This window comes from Budorcas taxicolor, chromosome 24 (assembly GCF_023091745.1).
Source record: "Budorcas taxicolor isolate Tak-1 chromosome 24, Takin1.1, whole genome shotgun sequence".
Classification (NCBI taxonomy): domain Eukaryota; kingdom Metazoa; phylum Chordata; class Mammalia; order Artiodactyla; family Bovidae; genus Budorcas; species Budorcas taxicolor.
In genome coordinates, this window is record NC_068933.1 from 32307528 (window position 1) to 32333025 (window position 25498).

The window sequence follows — 25498 nt, forward strand, 5'->3', positions numbered from 1 at the left end:
GGTGCCTCCCGCCGGCGGGCCGGCTGCGACTTGGAGGAGGGAAGCGGCCTGGCCGCGCATCGGGAGGCGCTAGGGCCTCGCGGACGGACGAGCTGGCGAGGGGAGGGCGCCCTCTCCGGAGGGCGGGCGGGGACTGGAGGCGGCGGCAGCGGCGCCGCGCCGAGCTGCCTCCATCCATGGCACGGAGAGGCGGCGGCGGCGGCGGCAGGAGCCCGGCGCGATCCGCTAGGTCCCAGCCCCGCGCAGAGCGAGCAGGCGACGCGGAGGGGCCCGGCCTCATCCAGCCCGAGCGCACGGCGCCGAAAGTCGGGCCGCGCCGCCGGGAGCCGCCAGCGCCGCGCTGACAGCCGCGCCCGCGTCCTCCCCGCCGGGGCGCTCGCTGGACATGCCCCCGGGGCGCGGCGGCGGGGACCCCGGGGCTCGCCTCCGCCCAGGGCCCCCCGCCCCGCCCTCGGGCGCCCCGGGCCCCCGCTGAGCACGCCTCCCGCCCGCCCGGATCCCTCCGGCCGGCGCGCAGACGGGCCCTGGCGCTGTGGGTCCCCGCGGGGAGATGGGCTGATGGGCGCCGCGGGACGCAGGATGCGGGGGGCGCCCGCGCGCCTGCTGCTGCCGCTGCTGCTGCCGTGGCTGCTGCTTTTGACGCCCGAGACTCGGGGAGCGCCCGGCTGCCCGGTGCCCATCCGCAGCTGCAAGTGCTCGGGGGAGCGGCCCAAGGGGCTCAGCGGCGGCGCCCCCAACCCGGCGCGCAGGAGGGTGGTGTGCGGCGGCGGGGACCTCCCGGAGCCTCCCGATCCCGGCCTTCTGCCGAACAGCACCGTTACCCTGTGAGTACCCTATTCGGCCCGGCCGGGCCCCAGTCCCGACGAGGGCACGACAGGAGACCAGACGGGAGGGCTGGGGAATGGGGGACAGAGACGATGCCACCACTTCAGAGACTTCGGGCCTGAGTCCAGAAACCGAGAAGGGAGGCTTGGGAGAAGCAGGGGAAAGATTAGGGCTCCAGGCGTGGAAGGAGGGAGGAAGGAGCACTGGGGACGGATGCGCCCCAAAGAGAGGCACCAAGGGGCGCCCACTCACCTGTACAGGTGAAGGGGAACGCGCGCTGGCGGGACGCCCAGACCCCTTGGCTTTCTAGCCGGGGCTGGTGTTGCGGACTTTGGGGACCTGAGGTGGGTGGGATGGGAGGAAGGCTCAGCGGAGATCGACGCCTGCGGCCCAGTAGGTGCCTGTGGTCGTCACCACCGCGGACGCGTCCCTGGCCGCACTGGGGGAGTTTCCCGGGTTCAGCCCGCCGGTCTGGATCCTCCAGATGGGGGCGCCCCATCCGACCTCTGGGCCTGCCAGCCCCGCTTGCAGCCCGTCTCTCTAGCTCAGACAGCAGGGTGGGTTCGGAAAAATGTCTATCCTTGGGGTGCAGGCGCTTCTGATGTGAACGAGACCCCCCGGCGTCCCAATTCCTCTTGGGCCCCTGTCCCGCCGCGCGCATCTGTAAATTGACCTGTGCTCCTAGTCCTGCATCCCTTCCTCCTCCCTTCCTCCTCGGATGTGAAGACGAACTTTGGCCGTTTCTCGATTGACTTCTTCGCGCGGATTGCAGAGAAGCAAACCTGGCGGAGGGGAAGGAGGCTGCCTCCCAACCTCCCTCAGTCATCCCGTCGTTCCCTTCTCAGCCCGGGCCTTATTAAGCCCTCATTGGCAACCGGCTCTGCCCGCTGCGCTACAGCCCGACCCCCAGCCTCCCCAATGAGGGTCCGAGATCCTGCCAGCCCGCAGGAGAATTACGGACCGCTCCCCACCGCGGCGATTTCCTGCGCGGACCACGTGCTCGGAGCTCCACGCATGCCGTGGAGTGGGGGGTCCGGCCCTGGCGGCGGCCCCTTCCTGTCCTGTCCTAGACCCAGCCTCCAAGCTGCTTCCCCTTCCCTGTCCTCCTGACCCCGGTGGCGACCGTTTCCCCACCACCCCTTGCCCCGGAGTTGGAGCTGGCTCAGGGTCTATCCGATTGTGTCCAGAACAATACAGTAACGACTCTGGTTGGGTGAGTTCAGAGGCTGTGCGCTTCCTGACAGGACACGACTGGTCAGCCTCTGACGTTGGGCGCCTGGCCTGCATTCTCCCCAGCCTGGGTGGGTGTGTGCCTGTGTGTATTAGCGGGGTGGAAGCCGTGTCCCTCTGCTCTCTCCCGGGTTCCCGCCGCCTAGGGGACAGGGCCATGGCCTGGGAAGACAGCTGTGGCATCTGATTCCCATCCCCCTGAGAGTCCACTGGTGTGGAAGTGTCCAGACAGGCCTGGGCATTCCCCAGCCCACTCAGTTCTGGAGCAGAAAAATGCTTGCTGTGTGGAATGATTGGGCCAGTGTGTCTGTGTGAGTCCCTGCTGGGCAATGAGAATTGAGCTCCAAGAGGGGTGTGTGTGTGTGTGTGTGTGTGTGTGTGTGTGTGTGCGCGCTGGATCTTTCAGCCCTGCTCACACACATATGCTGAGATTAGGACATCCTAACGTACTGACGACGGCAGAAAGAAGGGGAAAAACATTAAAGGTGGTTTTGCAGTACATCTTAGAATGATTTGGCAACTAATGCTTTCCAGCCACAGCTAATTCCCATGGATGCCACTCCAAGGAGACAGAGTGGGGTGAGAAGATACATTCTCAGCAAGAGAGACGCTGGGTGAAAAGATATGAGGACAGGGTGGCAGCCAACAGGACCCCTCGCTCATCTTCCCGTCCTTAACCATCCCCAGAGGAAGGGCCGCCCCCCTTTTGTTCCAGGCCACTGACCTACCTGGCCCAAGAGTCCTTCCAAAGAACAGCCCCCCACCCGTCAGCCTGGCCAGACATTTCAGCAGGGACAACTGGACAGGGTAGGCCAAGCTGGAGCAGCCCCCTGAGAGCCCGCTGGCCCGTCAGCCCGCCCCGGGGTGAGACTGGGACCTGCCATGGACATTTGCTTCAGAGACCACCCCACGGACCACCTAATCCAGATCCAGACTGCAACCCGTCCCCCAAGCTGGCTTCTAAAGGAAAAGAGCCCACATTCTCCTTCAGCACGAGCTGTGCACGGATTCTCTTCTGGGGGCTCAGTCCCCCCAGTAAACCCATCCCTAGCCAGCATGCATCTCGAGGGAAGAAGGGCTGGGAAGGGGCTTTGGCCACTCCAGTCTGGCTGCAAATGGAGACTGAGAGTGCGGAAACCTTCACACCCTTCCAAACACTTCCCTCCTTTATTATTATTTTTTTCCCCCAAATTTCTCCTTTCCCCATTCTGCCCATGACCTAGGGCAAACAATGGACTCGGCCAGTAGCCTTTGCATTATAGCTTTCCCCTCTCTCCTGTTTTCCTCCAGAATGGGCCGCCAGCTGTCAGTCCCCTCCATGCACCGCCCTGCCCATGTGGGTCCTGGGTGGGCAGGGGGAAAGTCAGGCCTCCACCTTGGGAAGTCTGGCAGGCTCTCCAGACAGAGAAAGTGCTAGATAAGGTGCCCGTCTGCAGCCAGCCTCCAGGCTGATCAGGGGCAACCCTGTCAACAGAGCCGCTCACCTCAGGGAAAACCCTTCCGCTCCCACCCTGTTATCTGCAGTCCCGCCTTCTGTTTTGCAGGCCCCTCTCTCCACTCTTGGCTTTTTTTTTCTTTCCTCTAATGGGTTTTCATTCGAAGTTTTTCCAGGAAAGTAGAACTCTTGGCTTTCTTCCTGATCTGTCTGCCCACCCCACCCCCTAGTCTCACAGCTGGTCCAGGGGGCAGCTGTGGGCATGTCCCTGCCACCCCACCCCCTCCCCAGCCCAGAGCAGGAGCCTTTATGGGCCTCCCTTGAGGGGCAAGTTCTCATGGGGGAGAGTGGCTTATCATAGGCAGGGGATGGAGACACAGACCACTGTGAGCCCCCCGCTCACCCCTGGGCAGCAGCTGATGGGCCTGTCCTCTGATCCTGGGCTCTGGGAGTTACAGAGATGGGGACAGTGGAGAGGGGATATTCAGGGATTCCACCAAGACACTGACAATGGGTAACTCTAGAAGGAAATCTCCCTGAGGACCTCCCAGGACCTCTGAGCAGGCCCTCAGAAGATACCGGGCAGTGTCATAAGTTTCTGGGGCCCCTGGGCCAAAAAGGGCCTTAAAGACCAGCGGGTCCAGCCTCTACATGAATATCTGACAGCTGAGCAAACTGAGGCCAGATGGGGAGAAGGCCATGTCTTGCTCCAGAGCCGCACAGCTTAGCTGGCTGATGCCAGCGTCAGGATTAGCTGGTGGGGTTCCCCTCGTGTTCCTTTCAGGTAAGAGAGTCAGTGTTCACCTGGCTGGACTTGGGAGCCAATGGACACAAAGGCTGATTTAGAAAACCCGGTTCCTTCCCAGCAGGACCCAGGCCCCTTGACCTGGGAACATTCCAAGGCTGGGTGGGGATGGGAGGCAGGCATGGATGAACCCTCATCCACTCAGTCTGGGGGGCTGCCCACCACATAGGCTGCCCCCCCAAGGAGAGAAGGAGCTTGGGCCCTTTGCTGTGAGTTTGGTGGTCTTCAGAGCACCATGGGGGAGGGAGGCCCCTTCCCAGCCCTCCCCCCACTCCCCTTGTGCCCTCCCTTCAGCATTCCTCGCCCCAGCTGTGGGGTCCAGTTGGGGGAGCTGGGGGCAAAGTGTGCCAACGGCCTGCAAGGAGGGGAGGGGAGAGATGCCGACTGAAGGGGCGGGCCCACGCGGCCTCCCCACCCCCTTCCCTTCCACCCTCTTTCCCCCATATGGTTCTCATAAGGTCTGGGCTCAGAGACAGCAGCCAGAGGAAGTGGCTGTGTACAGAGAGCTTTTGTGCGGGAGAGGAGGGGGAGGGGGAGGGAGAGAGGAGAAAGGAGGGAAGGAAGGAAAGGAGGGAAGAGGCCCGGGACTCCAGCACACTCTTCCCCTCAGCGGGGCTCTGGGACCCCCCGCTTGTCTGAAGTGAGGAGCCCTGAAGAAATCCACGTGCTTCCCTGACTCCCCCGACCACCTCCTGGCGTTGCTGAAGCCACCAGAGCCCAGGTTCCTGGACTCATCAGCCCTTCCTGGAGGTGTGAGGAACCCTGCCCGTAGGTGCAGGACCCAGGGTTTCATCTCAGAAGCACTAGGCAGACAGCAGAGCCCTCCATGCTTCCCTGGGTTGAGTCTTTCTTGCACCCGAGACAGTGGACCTAAAATTCAACCCCCATTCATCCCGAGTCGGGCCAGGACCCAGAATGGGTTATTTGCAGAATTATTCAGAACCCATGCAAGAACCCAGCCACTCCTGACCCCCCAAGGAAGCCTGTTTTTGCTACTACAGCTCACCCCTCTGGGCTGGGCTTTGGGGGAGTGGGGAGTGGGCTGGGATGCAATCTCCAGTCCTGGTAAGTCTGAGAATTTCCCCCAAAGGCACAGGCAAACCAGTGTAATTTGAACCTCACCATAAATTGACCCTTAAATTTGGGGTCATGTGTTTAAAGGGAGAGAGTGTTCCTAAGTTTATGCCACATGGGAGTCATTGGGGTAAGAACTCTTTCCTGAAGGAGAAAAAGTTCCAGCCACCTCTGAGTTGATCTCCATCCTTCCATTCTGGCAAGCATGTCATCCCCAAAGCCCAGAGAGGGGAGGCGAGTTCCCCAAGGCCACACAGCATGGACTAAGACCCCCGTTCACTCCCCCATCCCACCCCCCGCCCCCCACCCCGAGGTAGAGCCTTGGCCTCCAGGGGCCCAGACGGAGAGCAGGGGAGGGGAGGGGAGGGAAATGGCCCTGGGCTGGGGAACCAGAAGGAAAATCCGGTTGACGGCTAAGACGGGGCTGTTCAGAGGGGCTGTTTATTTTCATTCCCCCAGCCCAGCCGCTCTGTTCTATTTAGAGCTCAGACACTGACAGGACAAAGCTGCCTCCTCCCCTTCCTCCCTCCTCCTCCTCGGGGTGGGGGTGGGGGGCCCATCCTTCCCAAACTCCAGAACATTCCTTTGCTTTTAGGACTGGGTGATGGGGGTGGGGGAGCAGAGACGCTGCGGAGTGTAGCTAACGCCCGGCGGCCTCCCAGGACCCCGCTTTCCCAGCCCTGGGAGTGGGGAGAGGCCGGCTGGGGGAGACGGGTGTGCAAGATGGATGGGGCCAGGTGAGGGGCACGGGACAGTCTGTCACGGTGGAGCAGGGAACCGGCTGGAGGGAGCAGCCCGGGAGGCAGTTCCAGCCTGAGCTCGAAGGCCCAGACGTCTCCCAGCTGGAAAGCAAAGAGGAGGTCGAGAGCCCCCACCTCCCGCTTCTCTCCCTCCCGCTCCGCCCCCCCCTGCCCCCGCCCCCAGGGCGCTTCGCCTGCTGGGAGTTGTGTGTTGGAGCAGAAATTCTAGATTTCAGGAGACTCAGGGTGGGAAAAGCCATCACACTAAGGAGTGGGCTTTTCCAGTCCAAACCCTTCTTTTCCTAAGAAGGCACCCCATTGCGGCTGACCTGCCCAAGGTCACCCAACTCCCAGCCAGATCCCTTGACTCCAGCTCCTGGTCAACCCCCTGTTCCCACACTGACCAATCAGAGCCGTCCTCCCTGGGGACCGGGCAGGGAGATAATCAATCAGCTTCCTCCACGTGGATAGTGAGCCAGGAAGAGAGGCCCCCACCCACACTGATACACGTGTGCTTAGGGGACCACTGTGCAACATCACTGCACAGAAGACTTGGTGGGGAAATGAAGGCAAAGAGGAAACTGCCTCCTGACTTGGGAAAACTGGGGGTTCATGGACCACCCCCACTTCCCCTGGAGCTGTACCCCACCAGACTCCCGCGCACCCACCCAGTCCGGCAGTTGCCTGTGTTGTGTGTCTTGCTTCCACTGCCAGGAGGCCATAGAGAGCTGGTCTCTGCCCTTCGGGGGCCTTGCAGTCTCTCGGTGGAGGCTGGATACAGGCTCACAAAGAAGGAAGGAAGGGGAGCCTCCAAGTTTCCAAGAAAAATCTTGAGTGGAAGGATTAAAGGACTAATTTATGCTTAGGTGTAAAAGATTGATAACAGATCCTTTCAGGTTTATTTGTATTTAAAAAAGAAAAAAACCACTTTCTTTGCCTAAAAGTCTGAGTCCCCAGTGGTGAGATTTTAGGACGTGTCTGCAGGAAGTGTGACTGGGAGTAAGTTCCCAGCTTCCTGAAACCGGGTGGACACAGCTACACAAATAGTCTACCCTGTCTGACACACGTTCTTCCACCTTGCCTGAGTGGGAAATGGTAGACACCAGGTCTCATTTGTGTTTGCAGTGCTGGTGTATTCCCCAGGGCCCAGCACACAGTAAGTGTCCATGTAGGATTGAATAAGGAGTGAGTGGATGCCCAGGGGTGAATGCTCACAACAGACTGAATTCCAGTGCTGGGGGCTCCCACATCCCAGTCAAGGCATATCAACTACCCACCATGAACAGCTGCAGGTTTGCCTTCTCCAGTTTCTTGGTTTCTGCCTGCTGATCGCCCAGATGCAGTGCCCCTGCAGAGAGGGCAGGTTAGAGAAGAGGACCGCGGGAAGGCCCTGTGTGTAGGAGCCATTGCAAGACAATTTTCCCTCTTTACCTTGACCTCAGGCCCTGCCTGGACAGCTCAGCTTCAAGGCTGAGGTCAGAGGCTATCTCAGGACATGGCCCTCTAAAGCCTGGGGAGAAGAGGCCCCACCTGGGTGACCTCCTAACCAGTAGGTGTTCAGGGCTGACCGGATAGTCTTCCAGCCAAGGGAAGGATGGCAGGAGGTCTGGGAGTGCTGTGTCCTCTCCAGCATTTCTGTGCCCCGCAGTCAGGCTCAGTGGACATGGGCACAGCCTTTAGGCAAAGGTGTGTGTTAGAGCCAGGCCCGTGGACCAGAGGCAGTCTCACGTTTGGAGGCCCCATTGTCCTATCAGTCAGGCTAAACTGCACCCACATCCTTCATGAAACTGAACGATGATTGCTAATTGGCAATAATATGACATTTAGTAGTTCTGTAGTTAAACTTTCATTAATTTACACTTGCAGCATCTATATTCAGTAGTGATTTTTTTTTTTTTTTTTTTTTTGGTTTCAGATGCCCTTGTGGGCCTGGAAATGCTCCAAGGCCCTGGGTACTGTGCCCACGGGAGGGGGCTTAGGGGAGAACAGTCTCACATTGATGGTTATGAGCCTGGGGCTCTTCTTGCGTCAGCAAGCAGACCACCCTGCTCCCCGCACTGACAGTCTCCCAAAGACACAGCCAAGGTGCCAGCAGCAGGTGTTGGTGACGGGGCCCTCCCAGCCCAGAGGACCCTGGCAGCAGCCTGCATTCCAGGCTCAGGATTCCTGGAGAGCGTGGGGCCCTGGCATGTGTGTGTCTGCTGGGTCGGGTGGGGGCTGGGAGGGTGACACGTGTGACTCTTCCAGCACGTGTGAGGCCCCTTCGGTGCAGGCATGCGCTGGCCCCACGCCCCACTGAGCAGGTCCTGCGGGACCCCTACAAGGGTCATCTTGGACATCAGGCCGGGATCTGGCGAGTTCTTGCGGCTGCCCGGAGGCCACAGGGCCCCAGCCGATGCCAGCTACTCGCTCCTGTGGCCTCCAGCCTCGTTAGCAGTAACGCTGCTTGCTCCTCTTCCCTAAAATAGGACCCGGGCGTGGACAGAGTTCTGGAATGGACACTGTGCGTCCCCTCTCCTTGGCCAGGTTTCAAATTCTGGAGTAGAGAACAGGGGCCTCCAGAGACTGCCCCCCTCCCACCCCCCCCCCCCCACCCCCCGCTTCCTGTGAAAATGTGACCCTGGGTGGTAGTGGGGCGGAGGGAGGGAGGAAGATGTTGAGGATGCTGGGCTGGGCCAGCTGGAGAGGCAAGTGGCATGGCTGGGAAGAAAACCCACCTGGTGGGCACACTGTGCTGGGGCTGGGAAGGCTGCTGCTGCTGAGGCTCTTGGGAGAGCAGGGTGGCTGAGGGTATTAGGAAGAAGGGGTCAAGACTGCACCGTGTCTGCTACTCTGGACAGAAGCTTGGGGCCGCCCTGCCTGTTTGCCTCCTATGGGAGCCAAGTGTGGTGGGAACATTTTGCTTCCTAATGGATGAGGCTGTGTGTGTGTGTGTTTCATTTACCCCCATGAGCAGCCTTGTGATTGCCAGCTTCCTACCTCCCCCAAACGCTGTCCCAAATTCCTGGCCAGACACACAAGGGGCACCTCCAAAGAACTGAACCCGCAGGCACCATTATTTCAGTCCCCACACTCTGGGACAGAAATAAAATCTCCTCAGCCCAGTCTAGGTTGTTAAGACCAAAAGATCCAATTTTGGGTACTTGGGGGCTAAACCATAATGGTATCGGTGACATCTTTCCAAGAACTGGAGATGTGGCAAGAAGGGGTCCATTGGAGGGGGAAGATGCAGTGATGTTGGCTTGGGGTCCCCACTTCTGTGAGTGGCTTAGAGGGTAGGGGATCGGGAGAGCATGTTCTCAAACACAAGAGGAAAAAAAAAAATCTCATTTCAAGACTCTGGGCTGGGAGTTTGCACTGGGGCCGGCAGCTGCGTGGGCTGCAGCCGACCCCTCTCCCACGCTGCTGTGCCCTCTCCTCCCCAGCCCACAGAGCCCGCTTCAGAGCGGGGCAGGAGCCAGGAAGGAGCTCTCCTGGACCAAAGGCTCAGCCTCACCTGCCTCAGGTGCTGGGCCCCATCCTTTGCGCTGCTCCCAGGCCCCACGCACACAGACACACACAGACACACAGACATACACACACATACACACACAGCACCCCGGCTGCCTCGGGATCTCCCCGGCAGCCCAGACTTCCTCATGGGGGGCAGTGCTGGCTACAAGCAGACTAGATCAGGGATGAGGGTTAAGGTCACCAGCCCCATGTGACATCTGAGTACTTGCAATGTGGCTGGTCTAAATTAAGTTGTGCTGGAAGAGAACAGTGCACACCAGATTCCAAGACAGCACAAAAAGAAGGAACATAGCTCATTCATAATTTTTGCTATGTATATAATTTATATTGTGTATTTATAATATATAAGCATATATAATATATATGTAATGTTTCTATTTATAATATATATTTATAATACATAATAACATATGTATTACATGTTAAAATGATAACGTTTTGGATATACTGGGATAAGGTCTATTATTAACTTAATTTTTAACTTCTAAAAAGTGTGGCTGCTAGAACATTCCATTACATATGCAGCTGGCTTTGTATTTCTGTTGAGTGACTCTGGGTTAAATTTGGGGTATGTGAAAGGTGTTCAAGGGTTAAAGGCTAAAGAGCCTGGGGAATGTGGGGGACCTACTCCCCAGCACTACCTCTAGTCGTGTCTGGATGGGGTTCTCCAGTTACGATCCTGAGTTTTAATATCAGGGATTTGGGAGTTGGAGACTTCTTTAATTTTCTGTTTTCAATTCAGTGATCTGTAAACAAAAATCTTTTAATGATAATTTTGAGATAATTTTTTCTTAGAAGGTATTTATTTTCATTCCTGAGGTCAGTGTTTCTCAAACTGGGATCCACAGATATATTTGCAGGAGATAAACCAGCTTTCCCCTCCCTTTAACAGGTCCATACGCCACTCAAGTTTGGCAGTGTTCTTAGGCTTCCCCATTGGTTCTCCGGGCTGTGATAACCTGGCTCCCCCATTCCTCTGTCCTTCCATACCCCTGACCCCTCTCTGTGCCCCCCACCCCCATCAGCATCCTAATCTGTCTTCCTCCCAAGACCCAGGCACGAGTCATCCCTGGAGAGACCTTGGGGTGGGGGAGGCTGAAACAGATGCCCTTTCTCACCCTTCCTCCTGGTATTTCAGGATCTTTCCCCCACATAAGGATACTGAGGGGTCCTCTCACCTTTTTTTTTTGACAATTAATGCAACCTCTGAGCCTCAGGCCCTGAGGCTGTATGAAGAAATGAGGTGCAATTGACGAGGGGCAGGTTTGGATTTAAAACTCACACCATCAGGAGCCTGTCACCACCAAGGGGGCAACCTCAGCCCCACCAGACCCTTAGAGCTGTAAGAACTGACAATATTATTTACAATCAGCCACCATAGGTAATGGGAAACAAAACTGTCCTCAGGAAGATCGCCTGGAGGAGGAAATGGCAACCCACTCCAGTATTCTTGCCTGGAAAATCCCATGGACAGAGAAGCCTGGTGGGCTACAGTCTGTGGAATCGCAAAGAGTTGGACACGCCTTGGTGACTAAATGGAACAAGAACAAAACGCATAAAATGAGAATAAAGGGGTTCAAGAAAGTTTTAAGTATTCATATGATGACTACTGTGATGTGCTTTTTGAAATATCAAGGTGTGTGTGTCTCTGTGTGTGTGTGTGTGTGTGAAGCACTTTGGAAACAGCACTTCCCCGGAACCTGTGCACACAGTCACTGTGGATGATGAGGTGGAGAGACAGTGAGGCGGGGTCCAGGAGGGGAGGAGGGGCCTCTCTGGAGAGCGGAGAAAGCGGAGAAGGAGATGAGCTGTCCACCTCTTTCCCTTGACCCACAAAGCCCTTCCCGTCCATGCCTCCATCTGGCCACGGTCTGTCCTCCACGTGCCCCTTGAACTTGGCGTAGCGCAGGTGTCTGGGGTCCTCTCACTGTTCGGCTGGTGAGTGCACCCACCCACTTCCAGGAGGCTTTGCGCAGAGCTCCGATAGCCCCTCTCATACCCAGTCCCTGCCCCCGCCCTCTCTCTTACTGTCCAGCCCTGAGGCTGCCCACTGGAGAGGAGGCCGGAGGCCTGCCCCTCTGGCCTTCCCAGGTCTGCTCTCCACCACGCTGAGCAAAGAAACCCTTTGCAAGAGCTTGAGCTGAGAGGCTCATTAAAGCCTTTTTTTTTTTTTTTTTGGTCTCACATGGCATGTAGGATCTTAGTTCCCCGACCAGGGATCGAACCCCCGCCCCCTATAGTGGAAGCGTGAGTCTTAAACTCTGGACCACCAGGAAAGTCCCTCATTAAAGCTTTTTAATAAGCAATTAACTCAAGGGATGAGCCCTTTGACTGGTCTGGATCTCTCTTCTCCCAGCGGGGAGCCTGGCAGAGAAAGACTGAGTGGGTGGGCAGAGTGCATTCTGTCAGGAGCTTGGGGCCCCCTTTCCGCCTCCTGCCAGTACAAACGAATAAATAAACAAAGACTCAGAGGCAGAGCCTGAGGCTTGGGCTCCCTGGGGGGGCCCAGGACTTCATCAGTTTCTGGTTGTAGACAGGGACACATGGGCACTCTGTTCCTCTGAGTTGGGGGCCTTTGAGGGCAGGGAAGGAGGGGTCACCTTCTGGTGAGGCCCTAAGCTCCCAGAGTGAGGAAGACCTCAAGGAAGGGCAATCCCTTCCACTTGCCCCCACACCTACTGGGTTTCTTGTTCTACTTGCTAGACCCTTCTCCCCATCACTGTCCTCAGGTCAAGACTGATAGCTTGAGCAAGACAGAGCTATTGGGGCTGGGTAGGGGGGAAGAAAGGGCGGGCTGTGGGCATGGCCCTGTGATTCCCAGGTGGAAACGGGGTGGCATGCCTGCTTATATGGAGCCCAAGTCAGATCCAGGCGTGGGATCCTGGGCAGGTTGACACGGCCGAGCTGGGGCTCAGTGGGCTGACTATATTCTGCCTGAGCTATTGGCTGGCTCCTCCCCATGGTCTCCTGGAGCCCAGGGTGGGGCTGCTCGTTGCACAACCTCAGGGGGTGCCACTTACAGGGAAGGCAAGTGTTCTTCTCCCATCTGTGTTCTCCCCGGTCCTCCAGGCTCTTGAGCAACAACAAGATCACCGGCCTCCGGAGCAGAGCCTTCCTGGGACTGTCCCTGCTGGAGAAATTGTAAGTGCTTGGGCAGGGTGGGCCGGGGAGGATGAGGGTTGCTAACTGCCGAGGGGCACCTCGACCCAGAACCTGCTGGTGGAGCAGGGCCCACAGTCAGACTTGACCACCAAGCGGAGGGGCTGCTCTGGGAAAGAGAGACCCGCTCCCTCCCCGGGGACAGCAGAGAGGCCTGAGGACACCTCGCTGGTCCAGGCAGGGGTGGGGCTGTGGGAAGCTCATTAACGCTCTTTAATGAGCAATTAGCTCCAAGGGCCGAGCCCCTTAACTGGCCAGAAGCCACCGCCCCCTCCCAGCTGGGGGCCCAGCAGACCCGGCAGAGGGAGGGTTTAGTGTGACTGGGGCCTCTTTCCTGCTTCCCTAAACACAAGCAATAACCAAGCTCCCAGGGGCCAGAGTCCCGGCCAAGGGTGGGGACAGCAGGTCACATCCGATTCTTCTGCCCCCTGTTCCCCCACCACCCTGATTACTGTTGCATCAGCTGCCCTGTGGGGCTGGAGGTTGGTGGTGGGGCATTAGGTTGACAAGGGTCCTGCTAGCCTGAGAGAAGCTCCTTCCCCGAGTTGGGGACCTGCCTCCATCATGGGTAAAGGTGAGGATTGAATCGAGCCCTCTCTCAGTTCCCCGTTCAGTTGGCAGCTTCTGATCCACGGCCTGTACAACAGCTTTGGGTCCTGTCTTCTCCACGGGACACCTGGGCCTCCTGTCCCCGCTGGAGCCAGACCCTCTCTAGCTCCCCCACCTCCAAGCCCTCCGCCGCCATCTCCCATCTCTGCTTCCACCCCCTGGGCATTCCCAAGGCCTCCAGCAGGGCCCTGTCCCCTCCAGTACCCTTTTGCCTAAAAAGCTTAGATCAGAGCGATGGAGGCTACTCAAGGATAAGGCGGACGCCTGCTCTCAAAGAGCCAAAGAGATTACCGTCTCGTGAGACCACAGACCATGCCATATATAGAAAAATGAAGCAGGTCAGTCAGGGTTTCTGTGAAGTCCAGAGGAGGGCTCAGGGAAGGCTAAAAAGTTCAAGGGTAGTAGGGAAGCAGTATCTACGTGACACCTTTAACTGGGACAACAATCTCATGAGGTTGTCTCTATGATGCCCACTTCCCAGGAGAAGGGCAAGCCCCTCTCCCAGTCCCCCTGGGGCTCGGGGAGAGCTTGGTGGCCGCCTGGCTGGGTTCGTTGGGGTGGCAAGGTAGAGCATGTTCCGTGTGATCCGGGCATCTTGGAGTTGGGAGGGGTCCCGGGGTTGCTGGCCGTGAACACACACAGCCATGACCAGTCCTGCTGACCATCTGCTCCAACAGGGAGGAAGGGCTGCCACCAAACTCCTTTTTAAAAGACTCATTACGGACTTCCCTGGCAGTCCAAGTGGTTGAGACTCTGACCGACCACTGCAGGGGGCATGGATATGACCCCTGATCAGGGAAGTAAGATCCCGCATGCCAAGTGACGCAGCCAAAAATTAAAAATAACTTAAAAAAAAAACATTCATGGAGATAGAAATGGAAACCCACTCCCCTGTTCTTGCCTGGGAAATCTCATGGACAGAAGAGCCTGGCAGGGTAGAGTCCATGGGGGTCTCAAAGAGTTGGATATGACTTAGCAACTAAAAGATAACAACAAGTTTGCATTTATAGTTATTTTTTCACACAGAGTATTTTTTTTAAAAAACAAAACGTTTTATTAATTAAAAAAAAAAACTTTGTATAAAAGCAAAAAAAAAAAAACAAAAACCACAAAAAACCACTCGGTAGGTACAAACAAAAAGGGAAAGATTTTCTCTCCCAGGAGCAGCTAAGCACTCGGGAGCTATAATTCCTGCACTCAGCCCAGGTCTTAGAGGGCTGAATTGCCAGAAACCAGATGCTCCCTCCAGGGATCTTTTGGAGAAAGACTAACCGCAGAAGCCTCTGGAAGCCTCTAGGACATCCTTCCAGCTTTACCATCTTGCCTTATCAGCTCCAGACATGCTAGGTCTGCCCACTTGCTGGGTCTGCCGGGTCATCCTTCAGTCCCAGGAGGGTAGATTTTCTGATGAAGATGAGAAGATGGCCCTCTCCCCACTACCCCATGCAAACCTATAGTACCCGCAGGGACCTGAATCACTGCACTGCAGGTGTATTCAAACCACGGTGAAAGTGAAAGTGAAGTCGCTCAGTCGTGTCCGACTCTTTGCGACCCCATAGACTGTAGCCTGCCAGGCTCCTCCGTCCATGGGATTCTCCAGGCAAGAGTACTGGAGTGGGTTGCCATTTCCTTCTCCAGGGCATCTTCCCGACACAGGGATCAAACCCTGGTCTCCCGCACTGTGGGCAGAATCTTTACCGTTTGAGTCACCAGGGGCGCCTGTCAAACCATGGAGGCAGGCAGAGAACAGTGGGACGGGAGTTGGGAGTAATGACTAAATGCTCCTGCCCTGTTAGGAACCGCCTAGTCGTCCGCTCCCGAGATGTTTCTTGAGCCCCCTCTGTGTGCCAGGCTGCACGCTGGGCATCAAGAATGAACACAGCAGGCCAGGTGCCTGCCCCATGGAACTCACCTGCCACGGACAGGACCCAGAAAATAGCCAAGAACTGAACAATAGATCGGGAGACCAGGAATGCTGCAGAGAAAAACAACCAGCAGGGGAAGGGGGACAGAAAGCACTGGAGTGGAGATGCTATTTGATGTAGTGAGGTTAAGGCCATGCTGGAGGTGATGGAGCCTGAGCGCGTGGGAGGGAGGAAGCTGACCTGCAGGTAGCTGTCTGGAGGCAGAGGCAGCAGCAGGTGGGAAGGCCCTGGGGTCCAGTCTGGCTGGTACGTTTGAGGCGCCGAAAGAGGGCAGCATGACTGGGGAGTGGTGCGAGGTGGGGTTAGATGGAGCCTTAGGTTTGCTTGATTGTTAAAAGTGGAGAGACAGGGTGGTTTCTAAAGTGCCTTCTGGATTCTAAACTCTATGATCCTTGGGTGTGGGCGATACCCATGGTTGTTGCAGAAGGAAAAAATATAAAAGAGCCCAGTGACACGGCCACCTGGGCTTTCAGAGGAGGGGAAGCAGAGGGGGTGCTGCGTTCAGCAGGCGCCCGCACTTCCCCGGGATGGAGAGGCAGTGCGGGCCTGGAGGAGCCCAGGGCCTCGAGCCTGGCTGAGCACCACTGTATCAGTCAGCCTTCTGCAGAGAGACGGCACTGAAAGGAGGTGGATGTGTGTGTCCTTCTATAAATAGGCAAAGAAATTAGTCAGTTAGTTGGACTTCCCAGGTGGCACTAGTGGTAAAGAATTCACCTGCCAGTGTAGGAGATACAAGAGCCACAGGGTCAATTCCTGGACTGCGAAGACTCCCTGGAGAAAGGAATGGCAACCTCCTCCAGTATTCTTGCCTGAAAAATTCCATGGACAGAGGAGCCTGGTGGGCTGCAGTCCATGAGGTTGCAAGGAGTCAGACATGTCTGAGCCTGCACACATACATTTAGTTAGTAGTTACATTTTTTAGCTGCACAGCAAAACTTTCTAGATCTTAGCTCCCTGACCAGGGATTGAACTCAGCCCCATGGTAGTAAAAGTGCCAAGTCCTAACCACTGGACTGCCAGGAATTCTAAGAAATTATTTCTTTATCCACCTGCTAATGCAGGAGACTTCTGTCAAAGTGGATTCGATCCCTGGGTCAGGAAGAGCCCCTGAAGAAGGAAATGGCAACTCACTCCAGTATTCTTGCCTGGAAAATCCCACGGACAGAGAATCCTGATGGGCTACAGTCCATGGGGTCTCAGAGTTGGATGCAACTTAGTGACTGAACAACAACATAAAGAAATTTACTTTAAGAAAATGGCTCGTGTAATTGTGTGTGTGCGTGTGCATGTGCTCAGCTGTGTCTGACTCTGTGATCCCATGGACTGTAGTGTTAATTGTGGGGGCTAGCAAATCCAAAATCTGTAGGGACCGGTCAGTAGGTTGGAGAGTCAGGTAGGAATGGATGCTGCAGTCTGAAGGCAGAACTTCTCTGGAAAACCTGGGTTTTACTCTCAGGGCCTTCAAATGGTTGGATGAGGCCCACCCATGTTAGCAAAGTCATCTCCTTTATTTAAAGTCAATTGATAGATTCATTGGTAGATGTTAAAACCACATCTTCAAAATACCTCCACAGCAGCACCTAGATTAGTGACGAGTGATTAGTGATTAATTAGTGATTAAGTCACTGGGTGCTATAGTCCAGCAGTCCCCAACTTTTTTGGGTACCAGTTTTGTGGAAGACAAATTTTCCACAGACAGGGTGGGGGGTGGTTTCTGGATGCATTACATTTATTGTGCACTTTATTTCTATGTAGTGGCAATCTCAGGATATTCCACCTTGATTTTAGGGTGAGGGTTTATGCTCCTATGAGAATCTAACGCTGCCACCGCTGATCCGAGAGGAGGCGGAGCTCAGGCAGTAATGCAGGTGATAGAGAGCAGCCATAAACACAGATAGAGCTTCAGTTGCTCACCTGCCGCTCACCTCCTCATGTGCAGCCTGGTTCCTATGGGCCACGGATCAGTACCAGTCTGTGGCCCCGGGTTAGGGACCGCGGCTACAGTCTGACACATAAAGTGATCATCACAGTCACTCCCCAGAGGTGCAGAGAGGCCCTGGGCCCTGGTCCTGGAGATGCTACTGATCAGGTCAGCAAGGGCCTGGGAATCGCTGACAAGGTAGGCAGGCGATTCTCATGCTCGTCCGGGTTGGGAACCAGCGGACCAGATGACCCCTACACTGTGGGCCTATTCATTGCGAATGAGACGCCGTGGCCTGGTGTGCAGTTGGTGCCAGGAAACACTGATCTCTCTGTCCTCTCGGACTGGGCCGTCCAGGCTGCCTCGGTGAATCCAGTGGCAGCTTCACATCCCACGGGCCGGGCAGCAAGTCCGATAACTCAGTTACATAACTCCCGTAACTCAAGTCCTGTAACTCCGTCTGGTAACTCAGTCTGTGCTGCTCCAGAAAGTGCCAGAATTGCCTGCCCATGCCGAGTGCCCCTCTGGCCTCTGCGGATGGGTGGGGTGTAAGGGGCCCCTGTTTTGCAGTGCAGAGCCCAGAGGTAGGGGAGTGGACCCAGAAAGGGCACCCCGAGGGAACGTGCCTGAGACGATCCCATGGTGGACCTGTGGCCCAGGGAGGGGTAGGGTGGGGTGGGGTGGGGAGACACACCTTTATCAGCTAGGCAGGCTGGACAGGAGAACCTGAAATAGCTTGGTAGAGTTCAAGGATAGTCCAGGCCTGTGGCTGAAGAGCCCAGACTTCTGACGCCCTGCCTCTGAGCCCCATGGCCCACCACCCCTCAGCGTGGACTAGACAGTTGTCCAGGGGAAAGACCTTTGGGTGAAGGGACGGATGATGAAAGGGCACAGGACTTTGCCCTGGAGTGAAAAGAGACTGGGATGGAATTGCCCCTCCATCCTTCACCTTCCGGGTGCCTGTGCAAGCCGTGGGCTTCTCGCCTGGATCAAGGGGCCAGGCGCAGCTCGCTGATGGGCGATCACGGAGGTAAGAGGCTCTCACCCAGGAAGACAGCAGGGGGACACTTCGGGCTCTCAGTACAGGTGGTCCCTTGCTCCTCAGAAGAGTTATAAGTGGCAAGATGTCACACCAGCCGCCCCTGATCGCTTGATTCATCCGCAGCCCCCAGCCCCGGGCATGCGGTGGTGGAGACAAGTGTCTGCGCGAAAAGGTCTCGCGGGCGATCGGATCGTTTCTCCGGTCCCGCGCATCTCCGTGCGTTCAGCAGGGACCCGGCCACCGGACTTTCCCAGCAGACCCAAGCGGGCCACGGGGCAGACAGTCCCCCCGGGGGGTGGGGTGAAGGCCGAGGGAGCCCCGGACTGGGCGTGCGGGCCTGCGTGTGGGTCCGCGTGGATGCGCGCACGGCCCCAGTGGCCTGAGCACGCCTGGAGCCGAGGGCCCGGGGTGGGAGCCTGGAGCCGAGGCCCGGGATGATTTGTCGTTGCCTAATGAGATTAATGAGCCCCGGGGGCTGGTATGCGGCGGCGCTGGGGCTCTCATTAGACGCGGATGTTCACGGGAACGGTGGGGGCCGGGCGGGGGGCTGAGGCTCCCCAGCCAGGTGGCTTCCATTAATCTATGGGCGGGGCCGGGGGCCGGGCTCTGGCGTACCCCCTGCCCCCACTGCCCTCCCGGCCGCGCCGCCGCCGGAGAGGAACGCGGCGCAGAGGCTGCCCGAGGGCCCGAGCAGGGAGGCTAATGGGTCCGGGGACAGCCCTCCTGCTCGCTGCTGTAGGCCCAAGGCCTGGCACGGGGTATGTGCTCCATAAATACCTATTGGGTGAGATCAGAGACAAGAGGGGCCCGGGGCGCGCGGATGGGAGGGAGCCTCGGACCGTCTGGGTTTCCCTCCTGGCCCCCAAGACCTCTGCCTTTCCCCGCCCGCCTCCCCTGGACAACCTCTGTACCTGCGGGGGTGTCGTACCCACTCCGCAGCCAGCCCTCCCCCCCCCCCCCCGCCCACTTTCTAAGGAACCCTGAAAGTCCTGGAGGGCCCAAGGGAGCTGCTCTGCGGCCTCCAAACCTATAATTTGGTTTTCAAACCCACAAGCAGGGAGGTCTGTGGGGGCCAGAGGGAGCCAGCTTCGTCCTGCCCCACCCTGTCCGAGTGTGGATACACACTCACACACATACACACAACACACTCAAATACATACTGTCATACAAGGTCACACACTCAATAGTTTAGTGAGACCTTATTTACGTACCATAATGTTCACCCGTTTAAAGGGTAGGATCCAGTGGTTTTTGAGTACACTTACAGCTATGCATTCATCATCATAATCTAATTTTAGAACATTTTCATCATCCCCTAAAGCAACCTTGAATCCTTAGCAATCACTTCCCCCTTCCTCCACCTTCTGTATTTCCCAGCCCTGAGCAAATGCTGGGCTTCTCAGGTGGCTCAGTGGTAAAGAATCTGCCTGCTAATGCAGGAGACTCTCTGGGTCAGGAAGATCCCCTGGAGAAGGAAATGGCAACCCACTCTAGTATTCTTGCCTGGGAAATCCCATGGACAGAGGCGCCTGGAGGGCTACAGTCCATGGGGTCCCATAAGAGTCGGACAGAACTTAGTGACTCAAACAAGTAACTACTAAGCTACTTTCTGTCTCCGTAGATTTGCCTGGACCACACCGTATGTGATCTTTGGTAACCGCATTCTTTCATGAAGCATAGTGTTTTCCAAGTTCATCCATATAGCATGTATTAGCCAAGTTCATCCATATAGCATGTATTAGCACGTCATTCTTTCAGGTTTATTTCTTTATTATCTTTGGCTGCATTGTGTCTTAGTTGTGGCACACGGGATCTTTGTTGTGGTGCGTGGGCTTAGTTAATCCACGGCATGTGGGATTTTAGTTCCCTGACCAAGGATTGAACCTGTGTCCCATGCATTGGCAGGCAGGTTCTTAACCACTGGACCACTAGGGAAGTCTCTACATCATTCTTTTTTTATGGCCAAATAACTATTCCATTGTATAAAGATACCATATTTTATTTCTTAATAAGGTGATAGACATTTGGGGTGTTTCCACTCGGGGCTTATGAATAGTGCTGCTATGAATATTCCTGTGTATGTTCTTGTGTGCGTGTATGTTCACTTCTCTTAGATGTGTGCCAAGGAGTGGAATTGCTGGGTCATGTAGGGCTTCCCTGGTGGCTCAGTGGTCAAGAATTCGCCTGTTAATGCAGGAGACACAAGTTCAATCCCTGGGTCGGGAAGATCCCCTGGAGAAGGAAATGCAGCCCACTCCAGTATTCTTGCCTGGGAAATCCCATGGACAGAGGAGTCTGGCAGGTTCCAGTCCATGGGGTTGCACAAGAGTCAGACACAACTTAGCATCTAAACAACAACAAACAATGGTAGCTTTAACTGCCAGGCTGTTTTCCAAAGTGGCTGTGCCATTTTACACTCCCATCAATAACATATAAGGATTCCAATCTCTGTTTTTTAAATTATAATCATCTTAGTGGACAAGTATTTCCCTAATGATGTTGAGCACCTCTTCATGCATTCATTGGTCATTTGATTTGCAAATATTTTCTCTCATCCCATGGGGTGCCCTTTCTTGGGTGATATACTTTCAAGAGCAAAGCTTTAAAATTTTCAAGTCCAACCTATCAATCGATCTGCTGTTTTATTGCTTGTGCTCACACAGTCTTACTCAGCTCCTTGTACTCACACACTCAGTCTTACACACACAGCTCCTTGAGCTCCTTTTTCCCAAGAAGGGTATAGGGTGAGATTTGTTCCCAGGAGTCCCCTGCCCCAACTTCTGCCACAGGGGGATCCTGCTCCTCCGTGTGGGCACAGATAGGGGGAGAGGGATATGTCTGGAGGCGGGGAGCCTGGTCTGGGTTAAGCATGGTGAGAGGGTGGGGAGGGAGGTTCCGCACATAAGCTGCCTTTTCTCCAGGTTCCAGTACCAGGGAGGGCCCTGTGGAAGCAGACGGGGTGGGAGATTACAGAAGGATGCACATCATGGACGCGTCCGTGTGTCCTTGTGACCTCACCTAAGAGATGAAGGGGTCGGATGAGAAAGACCAGAGCAGGGGTTTGTAACCTGGGTTCCATGAGCCTCTGAAATCAGGTGCATAGTACTGAGGGGTAGTGCATTCTTCTGGGGTGGGACTCCATAGCCTGCAGCAGATACTCAAAAAAGGATTCCGCTCAGCCAGCAAGGTGCTGAACCACCAACCAACCGGTAGGGGCCTCAGAGGCCCACAGAAATACCCAAGTTCTACGTGAGCATCTCCTCCTACCACTTGGGAGGGTACAGCCCCAGAGCTGTGCCCCTACCTTGGGGACCAGGAGGCCTGAGCTGCTGGAGGTGGAGGGGGGCAGCCCGCATCGGGCTATCAGTTCAGTGCGGGGAGCTGCCCCTGACCCTTGCTCCCCTCCCCCTGGAGAGGACCGGGACTGGTAGATCCAGGCCAACTCTGAGGGCACTCCGTCCAAGGGCTGCCTTGCCCACCCCGGAAGCTGCTCTGCGGGTGTGAGACTAGGGGGTCAGGACTGCAGATACTCGCTGGAAGCTCCCCTTTCTGAAGGCCCCGGTGGCTGGCGGGGGCTGCAGGAAACCCGGGGCAGGAAGGGGCTGGGCCCAAGCCGCCTGCCTTGCTCCCATCTGTGGAGCATCAGTGGGGCAGCTGGGTGGGGGTTCTTGGGGGGGGGAGGGAGGAAATGAGAATAAACACAGTGAGCAGAGGGGGAAGGGGCGGGGGGCTGCGGCCGGGCCCCTTGGCAGCCCATGAAGGGAAGTGACACAATGAGGAATGTGTTTCCCCCGCGCGGGGTGGGAGGCAGAGCCCTGAGAACGGCCAGACCCCCAGAGGGGCCAGGGGGCACAGGCCGGAGCGGCATCGGAGGCGCGGGCTGTGCGGGTGGGGCTCTGGGCAGCAAGGGGGGCGGGGAGCGGGCAGGAAGGGCAGCTCGGGGTGGGGGCCATCCCCATCTCCAGACTCCACCCTGGAGGAGCCTTCTGGGCCCTGCGTTCTCACACATTCCCTGCCTGCGCCCTGGGGGTGGAAGTCACCCCGTGGGACGCACCCTGGTGGCTGCCTCTTCTTTCTCAAGGGGCGCAGGGTTAGGAGGCCAGGTCCTCGGTGGGAGAGGGCGCGGAGGTGTGAGGCCCCCGGGCCAGGGGCAGGGCTGGGCAGGGGACATGTTCCATTTCTCTGTGTTTGTCTGTCTCTCTCTCTATGTCTTTGTCTCTCTGTCTCTCTCTCTCTGTTATTGCCTGTCTCCATCTCCCTGTCTCTTTCTGTCTGTGTCTGTCTGACTCCATCTCTCTGTCTCTCTCTCTCTCTCTCTCTCTGTTATTGTCTGTCTCTCTGTCTCTCTCCCTGTCTCTCTGTCTCTCTCTGGGTGTTTTTGTCCCCAGCTGGGCTGGCCCTGTGAAAACAGGCCCCTTAGTGGGAAGGCACCTCCCCATCCTGGACACCCATTTCCTCTCCCCCAGCAGGGAGCTGCCTCAGTTAACCCCCTCCTGCCCGGAATCCAGAGGTGCCCCCGAGGCTTTGGCCTGCAAAGCCAAGAGCCCCTTCCTGGAGCTGGAGCTGGGGGTGGCCAGGCCTTGGAAAGCAGATTGGCCCCACCGGCCGAGCTAGTTCGGTTACTCCAGGAACACCACCGCACCCCCGACCCCCAGCCATGCTCGCCTCTCTCCTGGGCGTTCTGGGAGGCCTGAGAGGATGCTGGAGAGCAGGAAGCAGAGTGGAGAGCCTGCAGCCCCCTCCCAGTGGGCAGTGAGGCCTCCTGGTGGGGTCTCTGTGAGCCCTGAGCCTGTGCTGGTTTGGTTCAGGAAAGCCCCAGGTGGGCCTCGGGGAGCGTAGGCAAGAGGCTGGTGCGGCCAGCCCCTCTCCCGCTGCTGTGACTGCACAGAGGATGCGGCGCTGACGCAAGCCGCAGGCTGGGGGCCAGCCCTCACCTTGGTGGTCCCAGAGGGGTGCCGGGCCTGGTGGGGGTGCTGGGGCCAGGTGGGCACTGGCTGGTCCCCGGGGATGGCCTCTTCAGTTTCTGCCACCCCTCTGGGACGTGACAGAGGGGAGGGAGAGTGACACTCTGGCCCTGCGGTGGAGTCTGAGCCACAGACTCGGCCACCCTGCAGGTCACTCCTCCTGAGGGGTGCCCCTTGGCCCTGGGGAGCCCCGGGGGCGGTCACCATCTTTCCTTCCGTCCAGTCTGTGACCTGCTGGAGGCCAGCCTGAGGTGACACTTCCCCTGGCGCCTTCTGTCTGCACTGGGGGCTCCGAGGAGACCTGGCGGAAGCTGGCCCGTGGCCCCTGTGGCCTCAGCTTCTCCAGCTGAGGGCTGAGGGGTGCGGCCGGGTGATGGATAGCAGGCAGCATCCCGCGGCAGCCAGCCAGCCGGGGACTCTTCCTCACCTGCCAGGAGGAGAGGGCCACAGGATCAACTCCAGAATACCTCCCTGCAGCCAGGCTCGAGGAGACTGTACCTTTGTGTGGCAGATCCCCGTGGTCGGAGGAGGAGCCCGGCGGGCTACGGTCTGTGGGGTCACAGAGAGTCGGACACAACTGGGGGACTGAGCGCGGCACGGCAGTCCACAGAGGACCGTCACGCCCATTTTCAAATGATGCAACAGCAGCCCTGAGAGATGGAGAAACTCGGGGCAGCTCGTGGCAGCTGGGGCCTCCTGATACCAGGCTCGGGGCCCTCCCCTCCCATTTCCACGGGGTTTGCCGCCTCGTTCGTCCACCCAAGGCCCTTCTGCACCCTCCCTGTGCCGGTCTGACCAGGGAGCCGGGGAGGCCGCGGGCACCCATCTGAGGGGCCAGGTCCTTCAAGCGGCCTCCTGGCCGCCACTGAGGACACCAGGGATTTCGAGGGCAACGGAGACCCCAGCCCCGACTAGGGCAAGAGCTGCCCACCCAGGTGGGCCGTGTGCCCCCCGAGTGGGCGAGGTGTCAGGGCCCCCCACTTGTCTTCCGCAGGGACCTGAGAAACAACGTCATCAGCACGGTGCAGCCCGGCGCCTTCCTGGGTCTGGGGGAGCTGAAGCGCTTGTGAGTGGTGTGTCCTGACCACCGTGCCCCCAGGCCCTGCATCCCTGAAGGAGGTCCCGTGGATCCCAGTCACCCACTGTCCCTCTTCACCATACATACGGGGTGGGGGGGCAGAAGCTTCATGCCCCAACCCCATCCCCTTTTTCTCCGCTCCCCACACAAGCCCCAGCCTCACACGTGTGTCCCTCACGGGTGGACCTATGTGCTGCTACGTGGCCGACGTGCTGAGGGTCTGCGTGTCTCTCCAGGGACCTCTCCAACAACCGGATCGGCTGTCTCACCTCCGGGACCTTCCAGGGCCTCCCCAGGCTTCTCCGGCTGTGAGTGCGGGCAGGGAAGGCGGGGGCGGAGGGTGGGGTGTGAGGGAAGGCTCCCCAGACCCTCATGGGCCCTGCATTCTAAGGGCTCACCCCCAGCCCAGGGAGAACCTAAGATCCCGTCTCCCTGTTCCACTGCAGAAACATATCTGGAAACATCTTCTCCAGTCTGCAACCTGGGGTCTTTGATGAGCTGCCAGCCCTTAAGGTGGTGTGAGTATCCTTTCCCCAGGCCCCTGCTTCCTTCCTCGGCCAGGAGGGGGACACATAAACACTGCAACCACGTGGCCAGCCTTCTGAGGAGGCGGGGCGGACGATGGGCTGGGCGAAGCCCCACCATCTGCGGTGATGGCCGCAGGGCACCGCAGGGCGCAGGCTTGCACGCAGAGTTTGCCCTCTCCAGCCTCAGTCTCTCCCTGGGGCTCCATCCCCACCCCAGGAGCCCAGGGAACCCCTCTGCTCTACCCTGGGTCCCTCCACCCTCTGCAGGGACTTCGGCACCGAGTTCCTGACCTGTGATTGCCGCCTGCGGTGGCTGCTTCCCTGGGCCCGCAACCGCTCCCTGCAGCTGTCGGAGCGCACGCTCTGTGCCTACCCCAGCGCCCTGCATGCCCAGGCTCTGGCCGGCCTCCAAGAGGCCCAGCTGCGCTGCGGTGAGCTGACCCGAGCCCTCAAGGCTCCCGAGGCGGTGGGCTTGGTCTCCAGGGTGTCCTCTCCCTTAGACCCCACTGGGGACCCGTCCTCCATCCGATTTTCTAAACTTCCTGGGGGAGCGCTGCTTGGTTTATGTTTTTCATCTGGTCCCACCTCTTGGGGTGACAAAGCGTGCTATGGAAAGACGCACTTTTACTCGTTCAAAACCTGCCTGCTCCT

The 25498-nt window shown here is 57.6% G+C and overlaps 1 protein-coding gene across 1 annotated transcript in view; it reads left to right on the forward strand.

Moving 5' to 3' along the window:
* The first annotated feature begins 558 nt into the window (after positions 1-558).
* Positions 559-25498, forward strand: part of ADGRA2 (adhesion G protein-coupled receptor A2) — a 36004-nt gene continuing 11064 nt past the window's right edge. Inside the window, exons 1-6 of the mRNA XM_052661300.1 lie at positions 559-824; positions 12692-12763; positions 24237-24308; positions 24557-24628; positions 24767-24838; positions 25115-25278. Of these exons, the coding sequence (XP_052517260.1) occupies positions 559-824; positions 12692-12763; positions 24237-24308; positions 24557-24628; positions 24767-24838; positions 25115-25278 (718 nt within the window). The remainder of the gene's footprint in view (positions 825-12691; positions 12764-24236; positions 24309-24556; positions 24629-24766; positions 24839-25114; positions 25279-25498) is intronic.